We start from the raw sequence: 13,917 nt of genomic DNA on the forward strand, positions 1-13,917 counted from the left end.
GTAATGCAGAACAACTATTTATTCGAGTTTATTTTTTCAATGCGCATGATATATTATTTAAGGCAAGTTAATACATATCAAAGTTAACAAATCTTTACTGACACATGGCCCTTATCGATGCAAAGTATTTTTTTTATTTGATGATGTAAGCGATATCACTGAAACGTCAGTAAAATTTGAGAAAAAAACAACAGGAAGAACACCATGATTCCCATGAAATGTATTGGCCCCTTAGTGCTGAAACGAATAAATGGAAAGTAAAACATTTTGAAGAATGGGAAACCAAGGATCCGGGCAAAGAGGTAAGATCACCAGTTATTTTACTGCCTTAAATTCCAGAGACGGTTAAACCGTTAACTAGGCCGCTCAGTACAGTACAGTACTTTTTTATATATAATATATTTGTCAGATCATACAACTTTGGCCAGTATAAAATTATTATAAACCACATCTGAAAAAAACAACAACAATCTAATGCACTGGTTTAGGAAAGTATGTGGTCAGACAGGGATTCTAGCTAGAGGGATCACAAATTAAGAATTTTTATTGTGTGTTTTGCTGGGAACTGTAGCAATATTTCAGAAATATTATGGTTCGAAGTTTCACATGGGTCAACGCTAACTATATTTTCTGAGGATCCTGTAGGTGTCATGTCTGTAGTCATGAGTCGCTCTGAAAATGTGTCAAATTGTCTTTGTTTTCTTCTAAATTCCATTAGCATTGGCTTATTATAGGAATTATGTTTTGCCTTTTTTTATAAAAAAAATCACATGATCATATTACACATGTGTAGAAGGGCTCTTAAATTCTTCTGAATAGTATTTTAGTGTTTAAATCAAGCATTAAAAAAATAATGCTTTAAGTCCTTATCATATGGATGAAATTACAGACACCTGTGTCCATATCATAACTCTAGAGGATATTTAGCTTTGGTAGCATCTAAAAATTTGGTGTGGAGTTATGATAAATAATTGTATACTTAGGTCCCACAGCTTGATGTGCCTCTGCATCATACAATTAGGTGTCTGTGGATGGAATGATAAGAGTAGGAATCATGTGTATAAAATACATTGAGTACGCAATAGGGTCTCATTGTTTTGGCAATATCATCAATCATCATTATTTTGGATGCTTGAGAGGTTAAAATCTTGTGTATACAGATCTGCTTTCATCCAAAATATAAATGAATCTAATGCAAATAAATTCAGTGGGTTTTTTTCAGCCCCGTTTAGGGCCAAAATTGGGCAACATCCCCCTTTGTAAAAAGAATATAGTTTCCCCCTACACAGGTAAAGATGTATATATGTATTATTTATTTTTTGGAGAAGCGTTGACCTCTTAACTTTTAGCAAATATAGCAATGTATAGTGCCATTCCTGAATATGTTGATTTTGTTGAAAATAAGGCTTGAAAATAAGTTGAACATTATATCAGAGCTACATATAAGGGCCGTAATGGGCGTAAAAACACAAAAATCGCCAATTACAACATAAAATCAAACAACCGTTTGTACCAGTACGATTAAAAAAAATATATAGGGCATAAACTTCTTCCGAGTAGTTTTGAGTGTTTTACGCTAGCTGTTTTGATTAAATGTTAAACCGGTTTGTACACTTTAAAAATCCCCATTACACTTCAATGAATGACCCAAGGGTGTACCATAAACTTCCTGGAAACCTACAAACACAAACTAGATTGCATAAGGGTGTAACATACTCTTTAGATAAAAAACTTATCTGTAGCTTTGTTATATGTATCATGTTAGTATTCACATTTTTGCTGAAACGATGCTTTTTTTCCCATCAAAGGACCCTGCCACCATTCCCTTAGATGTGGAAAAAAACACTACAATTTCAACTATGTCAACTTTGAAACCGGAAGATGACAAGCAAAACCATATGTTTTAACTACATTGTATTTAACATCCTGTGCTAAATAAATCTGCAAATAAAGTCAGTTTTTAATATGGTTTTGATTAAATTTTGAGTGAACTTAGCCTGTATTTTGAGTTCCTAACTTTCTGCCAAAATATCATGTCACCAGTCGGGACATTTGACTTGGAGGTTCCATGAAATTTGGTGTTGAAAGCTGTTTCAAATATTGTAAAACATATGTTTTTTGGTGATAACACTTTGTGGGAAGCATTAACATATGATATTGTCAAAACCTTGGGTGATGACCTTGTTACTCCTCTTACATGTTTTGATGGATTTCCTTAAAACTTTTACAGATGGTTAGGCATCATGTGAAGAGGTCAACTAAGGGAGAATTTATGCTGCTTCCTTTTTGACCAGAATTATGAACATTGTTTTTTTCCTATAAAAAATATTATAACTTATTACTGAATCTACGAGCAGCATCTGACGCATGTGCATCCAAAACTTCCAAGACAGGAAGATTATCCAGTGCTATCACATGGTATTTAGACTAATTTATTTCTGATGTTGACCAGGCATCAAAAATCTGACCAAATCTATTTTCAAGGTGGTGGTGGTCTCATGTGGCAAAATCCCTCATGTCGGCCATTACCTTCTGTCTAACGTCCCCTTTTAATGCCCATCACAACTTCAACTCATTGATATTAAGGTGCATATGACACTCTTGTACGGCTTGCTTGACGATGCACCTCCATACGATACACCTCCTTACGCTTCATAATACAATGGGGATGTACCTGGTAAATCCTCCCCCTTTTATAACAAAAAGACACTAAAGCAGTATTGCAGTGGACTATTGTTTCCTGAAATTCTTCTGCAACAGTAATCTTCTTTTGCAAAAGTGGATTTCTTTTATGAACATATTTATTACCATTTTTGTCTTTTGAGAACAATGTTTCATTAGTAATCATAATGTTGCATACAGACACAGAAATTTATTGCTATATATAATTGAAATATTTAACGGTTTAAACCATCTGTACATTGATATTTCTAAATTTCAGGTTAAGTCAGTTTATGTGGTCTATAAAAAAATTGTTTTGTTTTTTCAGAAATTTGTTTTTTACTTTTTTTCATTTGTTTTAGCATTCAATTTTGTGTACTTAAGTGAATAGCACAAAGTTGATTTTCCTTGAAAGTTTCATTTCTAAAAAAAAAAGCAGTGTTTTGAGTGTAAAGCAGGAAGCTATCTTGGATCTCTTCAACACTGGTTCTGTAGTGGATGCTCTTATGTTCCGCACATTTTGACAAGATTCCATTTTCATTTGGAACTGATTACCATTTATATTGTTGCTTTCTTTTAGTAGTAGGAATCTCATCATCCCGAGTGTTTGTAGGTTTCCAGGAAGCTTGATAGTGTTCCTGCACTTACAAAGGTTTCTGTCAGCGAGAGAGAGTAATGGCAAAACAATCATATTTGTTTGCACATCTTGCATTTATGTTATGTAATGAATCAAACAGTCGGGATGTAATTGTTTATTTTTATGTCAAAAAAATAACTTTTAGGTAAGCTCCAAAATCATGTGCACCAAAACTCATTTGCTGTTTTTTTGCAGTTATAATTTATGTAGGCCTTGTCTCGCATATGTTGCAAAATTGTAGCAGCAAGATTAATTGTCTGACTGTTTTATAACAATGGTGTCTGCAATGCCAGACATATCGGTTAAGTATGATATTTGTGCATTAGTATGTTCATTTATTCAAAGAATTTAAAATGGGTGAAAACCAGTTGCATCATAGCGATGTGCTCCTTCTGACCATGTGTTTTTATTGTGATAGCATCAGTGTTGTTGTCATTGATATTGTTGTTGTCTGTATGGAAACACTCTAACCATGCCTATGACTGAAAATAGCTTTATATTAACAGAGATAATATGCACATTTGTAACAGTACCCTTAATACTCTGGCTTTGATAATTTCTGAGTTATGCCCCTTTTTGAAACAAGAACAGATGGACATTGGCAGCCATGTGGGGTGCTCTTGCTGCAAAACAGCATACTGAACAATCTCATTATCATATCAGTGGTTGGAATAAGAACAAGCCCACAAGCCCTGCAATGGTAAAATGCTTAATGGGCAGGCTAAAATTCCTGATGTTATATAGCAGGGCTTGTTGACTTCTTTAAATGGCAAGCTGATTTATTTTTATGGCAAGCTGTTTTATAGTAAGCACTAGTACAAAGATTCAGACCTGATTACTGAAAACTAAATTAAATGACTGTCATATGTTACCATGGTAAGATATTGGACCCAGACCCTGGTGTTGATTGGATACCATTTAGATACATGGTTAATCAATACCATTAATGAGTTAGATACATCAATTTTTGCTCAAAGCCTGAATTTGAATGTGAGAAAAAGGTCAAGATCAAGGAACCTTTACAGTGAATGTTCACAAAGAGGCTTGTGTGTTGAGTTGAGAGTCGTGAGGCCTGTTTCCACTCCATCATTCTGCTCCTAATGCATGTCACCTGATGTTATCTGCACACCAGCAAACTCACTGTCAAAAACAATCTGATTAACTCTCTCTTGAGAAATAAGCTGCTGATTCTCCATCAATTCTCATGTTTTGACATTCCTTAAGCAGTTTTGAATTATAAAAAACTCAATAAACATTGTTGATGCAATATCGTTTTTTTTTTCAATGTAATGTTAACAAAATTAATGTTGTACAAAGAAACCAGTTTTTAATTAAAAGAATTGAAGCAAGATATTAGCAAATGAATCCTACCATCAACTGGCAAATCTAAGGGCAAAACAATCTAAGGGCCAGGCAGGAATCCAGCCACCAACCTGCTCTTCAGCAAATTTAGAGCCAGAATCTTTCCATCAGCATGCTTTTCAGCAAATCTAAGGGCAGTAATCCTGCCATTAGCCTGCCATTAAGCAAAAATAGGGCCAGAATCCTACCATCAGCCTGCCATTAAGAAAATATAGGGCCAGAATCCTACCATCTGCCTGCTCTTCAGTAAATCTAAGGGCCATTATCCTACCATCAGCCTGCCATTAAGCAAATATAGGGCCAGAATCCTACCATCAGCCTGCCATTAAGTAAATATAGGGCCAGAATCCTACCATCAGCCTGCTCTTCAGTAAATCTAAGGGCCATTATCCTACCATCAGCCTGCCATTAAGCAAATATAGGGCCAGAATCCTACCATCAGCCTGCTCTTCACTGTCAGTAAATCTAAGGGCCATTATCCTACCATCAGCTGGCAAATCAAAGGGCCAGAACCCTACCATCAGCCTGCTCTTCAGTAAATCTTGAGCCAGAATCCTACCATCAGCCTGCTCTTTAGTTAATCTAGAGCCAGAATCCTACCATCAGCCTGCTCTTCAGTAAATCTAGAGCCAGAATCCAACCATCAGCCTGCTCTTCAGTAAATCTAAGGGCCATTATCCTACCACCAGCTGGCAAATCAAAGGGCCAGAACCCTACCATAATCTGGCTATTCAGCATATAAAAGGGCAATAATCCTGCCATCAACCTGCTCTCTAGCAAATCTTACCATCAGCATGCTTTCCAGCAAATCTAAGGGCAGTAATCCTGCCATTAGTCTGCAAGTTAGCAAATCTAAGGGCAGTAATCCTGCCATTAATCTGCAAGTTAGCAAATCTAAGGGCAGTAATCCTGCCATTAGTCTGCAAGTTAGCAAATCTAAGGGCAATAATCCTGCCATTAATCTGCAAGTTAGCAAATCTTTTGGCCAATGGGCTGTTTCATAAAGATGTTAGTTGATCTCAGTTGTAAATTGACATGAACTTACTGTCATATTTGCTTCATATTTGTGCAAAATTAACATTATCCTGTGGGGAAAATGAATTTGAAGTTGATTTTGATATTTTTAAATATGTGACGTTTATTCAGATTTGAAATTTAAAAGTTTCTTCTAAGATCCTTTAATGAAATGGGCCCCAGAATCTTTCACTTATCCTGCATCTGTTTGCCTGATGATTCAAACTAGTTAAGTTGTCTCACTGTGTCCATTCTATTTTAATAAGATGTCATCATCGTTCTCACAGACCATTGCAGAAAACTAGGCTTAAATAACAGGACATGAATAATGGTGAACCTTGCAAAACCATTGCAGAAACTATGTATGAATAATGGTGAACCTTGCAAAACCATTGCAGAAAAGGCTTGACTAATGGGGAACCTTGCTAAACCATTGCAGAAAAGGCTTGACTAGTGGGGAACCTTGCTAAACCATTGCAGAAACTATGTATGAATAATGGTGAACCTTGCAAAACCATTGCAGAAAAGGCTTGACTAATGGGGAACCTTGCTAAACCATTGCAGAAACTATGTATGAATAATGGTGAACCTTGCAAAACCATTGCAGAAAAGGCTTGACTAATGGGGAACCTTGCTAAACCATTGCAGAAACTATGTATGAATAACGGTGAACCTTGCAAAACGATTGCAGAAAAGGCGTGACTAATGGGGAACCTTGCAAAACCATTGCAGAAACCAGGCATCACTTAAATAGTGAACCTTGCAAAACCATTGCAAAAACAGCGCCTGAATAAAAGTGAATCTTGCAAAACCATTGCAGAAAAGGTGTGAACCTTGCATAACCATTTTAGAAAATCCATACATGAATAATGGTGAACCTTGCAAAACCATTGCAGAAACCACACATGCATAATGGTGAACATTGCAAAACCATTGCAGAAACCATGCATGTCTAATGATGAACCTTGCATATTGAAATTTCCTGCTGCTAATATTCTCTGTTTGAAGGTTTCATGGTGTAACAGTGTTAATTTTGACAAGATAACTTTTCAGGAAATAAGAGAGAAAAGCCAGGAATGTCCAGGACACTCTTCAAGTTAAGAGGTGAAAACGAAGAATTTCCTAATGACATTAATTTAAGAAGTGAAAAGAAATCCTTCACTTTCACTGGGTGAACTGTTCAAGTGTCAGTCACTAGCTCAATCAGTGTCCCAGTTTTACAGGCTTTTTCAACTGGTTTTGACAGAAAACTGGAATTTCAGACTGCTAGATATAAAGGACACTGTAGTTCTTGAAACTTAATTAGCAGTATTGATTTGTTCTGCAAGATTATCTGTCTGTAATTTGGTCCATTAGCTCAGAATCTTGGAAGGCATGGGGATAGCTTTAAATCACAATGGAATCATGATTAGTTCAGAGTTGGTTTTAAAAAGAGCAATACTTTTATTAGAAGAAGCTCCCTTTAGCTGTTAATTACACTGATTTTGTTCCACACGTCTCTGTTTCCAACCAATTATTTGAATATTTGCTTCTCATCAGTTGTTCATATTTTTATCAGTAGCAGAACTCAATATTAGAAGCACAAACATATTGTGTAAATCATCTTGGCATTCTTGCACTGATTGTAAATGCTTCAATCATCCAGAAGCCAGTTGTCAATTAAACAATTAATTGACCAATGATTGGCTTATATTTTGTAAATTGATCAACTGAAAATCCTTGTCAAAAAGATCTCCAAAACTTGCATTAATTGCTTTGGCTTTTGGTCAAAGCTTCATTAAATTAGAAATTTTAAATAAATAAATATCATAAATACATTTTGCAGAGTACTTCAGACACAAAGAATTGTGAAAGCCAGCCTTCTGGGCCAGGTAGATTTCTGCCGGCTTCTGCAGGCAATATTTTACATGTCTGCTGATCAGGTACGCCTAGAAAACATTTCCCACTTACCAGCCATCCCAAGGCATGTATGGTCTGTTGGTTTTGAGGTGAGGTTATTTTCGTAAATGTTCATCAAAATCGCAGAATTAATTGACCTGAGAAGTGCTTTAATATGGCATCTAAGTTTTCAATAAAATAATTGACTTTCAAAATAGTTACACATATTCACGGTATGCACAACAGTGAGGGTTAAGCAAAACTCTAGGATTTAGGAAATAAATGTCAAAAGGAAAGTTGATAACTGTAACTTGTTGTACAAGTCAAGTCTGTAAACATGGTAGCTGTTAAATTTCTTGCACAAATAATTGCTTACTAGTAATGGCCATCAACATTGTTATTTTACATGTATATAGGTTACTAAGAAGCCATTTTGGCATTGGCAGGTATGAAAAAAGGAATTGTGTTTATATTATTAAGGAATACATAAAACATTCTTCTGCAATGTTTGCATACTCAGGGTGGATGTATGTGTGTGTCTGTGTGTGTGTTTCCCGCAGACATGACAGGGTGTACAGTAGCCAGGTAGAGACTCCAGCAGCCTGCCTGCTCTCTCAGCTTCCAAAACCTGAACACTGGTGCTCCCATGGTGCTGATAACAGTACTACTTCAAGAATGGAATACATACACACACACCATAGCAAACACCAGCGAAAATGTGTTTTAAAGTGCATTGGAAGTGTTACAGTATGGAAAGTGTAAAGATTGAGAACTGATGTGCATGCTTGTGTTTGGAACTGAAAGTTTTTATCATCCATTACAAAGATGTGTTTCTTCAGTACATTGTGGCTATCTTCTAAAAAACAAACATAGATCAGTTAAACCAAAGATAAGATCTCAGAATTTTAGAAAATGTTCGTAAATAGACAATATTGATTCTGAGTTATGTTATAAGGTCATAAGATGACTGTGTCTCATTGGAGGTTTATAAATAACTGAACTTAAATTGTCACATGATAAAGCAAACATGGTTGTACATGCGCCATAATGAACAGAAAGTTGAGGTGCTGAACTGAGGAGTAACGGAGAGTTGAGGTGCTGAACTGAGGAGTAACGGAGACACATGATGGGGCTGTACAGTCTTGAGAGCATGATGAACGACAGGATGTCGGTGGCCAAGCGCCGAAACTCATGTCCCCCGCAAGCGTTTGAGTACGCGAATGGTCAGGACTGGCGCAGTCTACTGGCCCAGCACGGCCGCTTCCTCCAGAACAGGGTCTTGTATAGCAATAGTAAGTTTTCGGTGTCACTGGGGTCACTAGGCTCAAAGTAATCATTTGTCTCCAATAGCTTTCCTTGTTCTTGAAATTCTCATCAAAGTACCCCATTTTTTCAATGTAAGCCTTGTTTCATTTAAGTACCTGTTATTTCTTCAAAGTACCTGTTGTTTCTATCAAAGTACCAGTTGTTTCATGAAAGTATCCATTGCCTTTTCAAAGTACCTGTTGTTTCTTCAAAGTACCTGTTGTTTCTTCAAAGTACATGTTGTTTCTTCAAAGTACCTGTTGTTTCTTCAAAGTACCTGTTGTTTCTTCAAAGTACATGTTGTTTCTTCAAAGTACATGTTGTTTCATCAAAGTACTCCCTTTTCAATATAATTGAAAGTAATCAGTGGCCTGTCAATACTCTCTTGTTTTTTTTAAAGTTCCCATTGTTTTGATCAGGTTCATGTGCTTTTTTTATTCAAAAAATATTTTTGTTCTAATATTGATATTTATTTTTCATTGATCAAAGCACAATTTTATCAAAATACACATTTATTTTGAAGATGTACCACTTGTGTAGGAATGATATGTTCCAAGACCTTCATTTTTGTATTGTTTGAGGTAGACCTTAGTGAACATTTATGGGTACTGTTAGCAGGAACTAGGAGGGAAATCTTAAGTTGTTGCAATATATATAACACAACATTGTAAAATTTACAACATTGGGTGGATCCAGAATTTGATGATAGAGGGGCACAAGCGCACTTCAGGGCAGCACATCTTGGGCATGCGCCCCCTACAACAGAAACCCACTGGCTACCCCCCTGTATAACTAAAGTGACATTAATGCATACTTTCTCTACCATATTGACATGAACAATTCATTTATGGTCTTCATCCTGTACTTGGTTAAGACGTTTTTCAGCACAAGGGTGCCTAATTGACTTCTTAATGTCCCCCACTTGACGACTAAAGCCCTCCCTGGAATGTCTTTCCATGTTTTTGATCCTTTCATAATCCACATGGTGACAACTGAATAATCTCACAAGAAGGAAAATGATATGCAAGAGACATTATCCTATGCATATGGTACTGGGAGCCGTTTGAAAACAGGATTTTTGTTGTTACTTCAATAATCTCAAATCCTGTAAACATCACAAATACGTGGCAATACATTGATTTGTTTTATTTCCACAACTTTTATTGATTGATAGTACTGACTAGTGTAAATTTATATACATGTATCAAATTAATGAAACTGAGATAATATCAATTTACGACTTAAATCAACTAAAATCTTAATTGCAAATGCTGATGTGTATTGTGTAATGTTGTGATCACAATTAGTTAACGTCATTTGAGCTTATTTGCATTTGTAGGAATACAAATTAAAAATCAACTAAAAATTATGTTATGAATGTTAAAAATAGCTTGGTAGCACACAGTGGTAACACCTGGTTATCACAGGGCCTGGAAATGTCCATATTTCTGAAATACTTGTGGTGATTATTGACCACTTTAGGAAAAAAAACCCTACTTTTCTGACCTGATAGGCCTAACATGTAAGCCTGATTGGCTTGAAATTGGTCAGAACCTGTTGGCAAGGGCCAGTGGTACCTGCAGTCATACCTGGGCTGATTGCCTGGTGGCTCTGGGTTGCCTCCATCACCCACTGGCTACCAGCTAATTATTTGATGACTATCAGTGTTATCATCAGCCATGTTTTCCCCCATCCTCCTGTTTGCCTCGGTTAACTGGTACAAGCCAGTCCGCTTATCAGCTCTCCTATTTACTTGGCTACATGCACTGTTTATGTCAATATCCATCAATACTGTTTTTGTCCATAGTGTCTCCACTTCAGTTAATGCACACCTAATTATAATTAGGAGAGGCACCACAGTAATTGGCAAAAAGATAAAACAGTTTGCTTAACAGACCAACAAACCAATGCACTGCAACATCATTTCTGTGTAATTAATTCTTTAAGTTGGGGTTGCGTTTTCTTATCACCAGTGGCAGTGTTGCTTATTCTGAGCAGTTTGGGGCTGAAATTGGGCCCTATTCCAAATGCTAATGCATATACTTTTTTCCCACATGTAAAAATAAAACTCCCAATTTTATTTTTTTGAAAAACAAAACAAAAAACAATAGGACCCCCCAATCCATTTTTGTACCGTATTCAAAGTTGGTGTATTCTTAATGAAACAAATTTGATCATATTCTTGTAAAGCATTCTTTATCAATTCTATACCAAATTGGAATTTGTTTGTTTTATCACATGGTTGCTCATACTGATCATCCAGTTTCAGATACACTACAGTAAGGCAATATTTTTGACCCAGTAGTAACTGAGTGCCTGAGTCAACACTTCATGAATCAGAAATACATCAACTTGGCTCCAGGTTGTAAGACTGAAACTGATCTGACACCAGTATTGTTTCTATCCCAGTCTTACATATTGCTCATTCATTAACATGGTTTCCCAGGTGACCTACATGACTATAACAACTCATGGCTGCATGTTAGTCATGGATAACACCAGCTCACCATTGAAACAATATAAACAAATGACATGACACCAGCTCTACCACATCCAGCTTATCACTGTGCAAGACAGTAACAGTCCTGGTTCCCCCACAAGACCGGGAAGAATAATGTTTTTCCAGGTGTTTGTGATCATATCTGGGACCAGCTGTCCTCCATATCAACTCTGTCTTGCTCTTTTCTATCTCCTTCCCGGAGAGTTCTTTGATCTTACCCACAAGAACCTCTTTGTACCCAAGCAGAAATAGGAGACAAAGAAAAAGAAGTTTTGTTTACCAGGAACCATGTCTTGATAGTTGTGAAGTGTTTCACCTAGATTTATATTCTGATTGAGGATTGAGCAATGAGATTTTATGTCTTTATAGTCTGATGTTATTTTCATGGGAGAATTTCCAGTAATGAGAATAGATATGAAACAACTTCATGTAACCAAGGTGCTTAGAAAATATACTTAAATGGGATCTGAAGTAGATTGCCAGTGTTTGTTTAATAATTTAATGTCTTCTGGTGTTGTATGGCATTATGGTTTTCTGTGTTTGCTTTTGCCCTTAATTCAAGCAGGATATTACTTTACATCTGTATGCCGACTATTCACAGTTACATCTGTATGCCGACTATTCACAGTTACATCTGTATGCCGACTATTCACAGTTACATCTGTATGCCGACTATTCACAGTTACATCTGTATGCCGACTATTCACAGTTACATCTGTATGCCGACTATTCACAGTTACATCTGTATGCCGACTATTCACAGTTACATCTGTATGCCGACTATTCACAGTTACATCTGTATGCCGACTATTCACAGTTACATCTGTATGCCGACTATTCACAGTTACATCTGTGTGATGACTATTCACAGTTACATCTGTGTGACGACTATTCACAGTTACATCTGTATGACGACTATGCACAGTTACATCTGTGTGCCAACTATGCACAGTTACATCTGTATGCCGACTATGCACAGTTACATCTGTGTGCCAACTATGCACAGTTACATCTGTATGCCGACTATGCACAGTTACATCTGTATGCCAACTATGCACAGTTACATCTGTACGCCGACAATGCACAGTTACATCTGTATGGCGACTATGCACAGTTACATCTGTATGGCGACTATGCACAGTTACATCTGTATGGCGACTATGCACAGTTACATCTGTATGCCAACTATGCACAGTTACATCTGTATGACGACTATGCAAAGTTTCATCTGTATGACGACTATGCACAGTTACATCTGTGTGACGACTATGCACAGTTACATCTGTGTGCCAACTATGCACATTTACATCTGTATGACGACTATGTACAGTTACATCTGTATGCTGACTATGCACAGTTACATCTGTTTGCAGATTGTGCCCATTTACATCTGTATACCAACTATGCACAGTTACATCTGTATGCACACTATGCACAGTTACATCTGTATGCCAACTATGCACAGTTACATCTGTATGACGACTATGCACAGTTACATCTGTATGCACACTGTGCCCAGTTACATCTGTATGCACACTATGCCCAGTAACATCTGTATGCACACTGTGCACAGTTACATCTGTATGCCAACTATGCCCAGTTACATCTGTATGACGACTTTGCACAGTTACATCTGTATGCACACTATGCACAGTTACATCTGTATGCCGACTATGCACAGTTACATCTGTTTGCACACTGTGCCCAGTTACATCTGTATGCCAACTATGCCCAGTTACATCTGTATGCCGACTATGCACACTTACATCTGTATGCACACTGTGCCCAGTTACATCTGTATGCTGACTATGCACAGCTACATCTGTATGCACACTGTGCCCAGTTACATCTGTGTGATGACTATGCACAGTTACATCTGTGCGACGACTTTGTACTGTTACATCTGTATGACGACAATGCACAGTTACATCTCTATGACGACTATGCACAGTTACATCTGTGTGACGACTATGTACAGTTACATCTGTTTGCAGACTGTGCACAGTTACATCTGTATGCCGACTATGCACAGTTACATCTGTATGCCAACCATGTACAGTTACATCTGTATGCACACTATGCACAGTTACATCTGTATGCCAACTATGCACAGTTACATATGTATGCCGACTATGCACAGTTACATCTGTATGCACACTGTGCCCAGTTACATCTGTATGCACACTATGCCCAGTTACATCTGTATGCACACTGTGCACATTTACATCTGTATGCCAACTATGCCCAGTTACATCTGTATGACAACTTTGCACAGTTACATCTGTATGCACACTGTGCACAGTTACATCTGTATGCCGACTATGCACAGTTACATCTGTATGCACACTGTGCACAGTTACATCTGTATGCCAACTATGCCCAGTTACATCTGTATGCCGACTATGCACAGTTACATCTGTATGCACACTGTGCCCAGTTACATCTGTATGCCGACTATGCACAGCTACATCTGTATGCACACTGTGCCCAGTTACATCTGTGTGACGACTATGCACAGTTACATCTGTGCGACAACTTTGTACAGTTACATCTGTATAAC

The 13,917-nt window shown here is 37.2% G+C and overlaps 1 protein-coding gene across 2 annotated transcripts in view; it reads left to right on the plus strand.

Moving 5' to 3' along the window:
* Positions 1-154: 154 nt before the first annotated feature.
* LOC128211555 (protein neuralized-like) overlaps positions 155-13,917 on the plus strand; it is a 30,656-nt gene continuing 16,893 nt past the window's right edge. The window contains exon 1 of one of the 2 annotated variants that reach the window (XM_052916473.1): positions 155-302. In XM_052916473.1, the coding sequence (XP_052772433.1) occupies positions 275-302 (28 nt within the window). In that variant the 5' untranslated portion in view covers positions 155-274. Of the gene's footprint in view, positions 303-8,072; positions 8,845-13,917 lie in introns of those variants that run through there. The other variant, XM_052916472.1, reaches the window with a different exon arrangement.

The sequence above is a fragment of the Mya arenaria genome, chromosome 12 (genome assembly GCF_026914265.1).
Source record: "Mya arenaria isolate MELC-2E11 chromosome 12, ASM2691426v1".
Taxonomy (NCBI): domain Eukaryota; kingdom Metazoa; phylum Mollusca; class Bivalvia; order Myida; family Myidae; genus Mya; species Mya arenaria.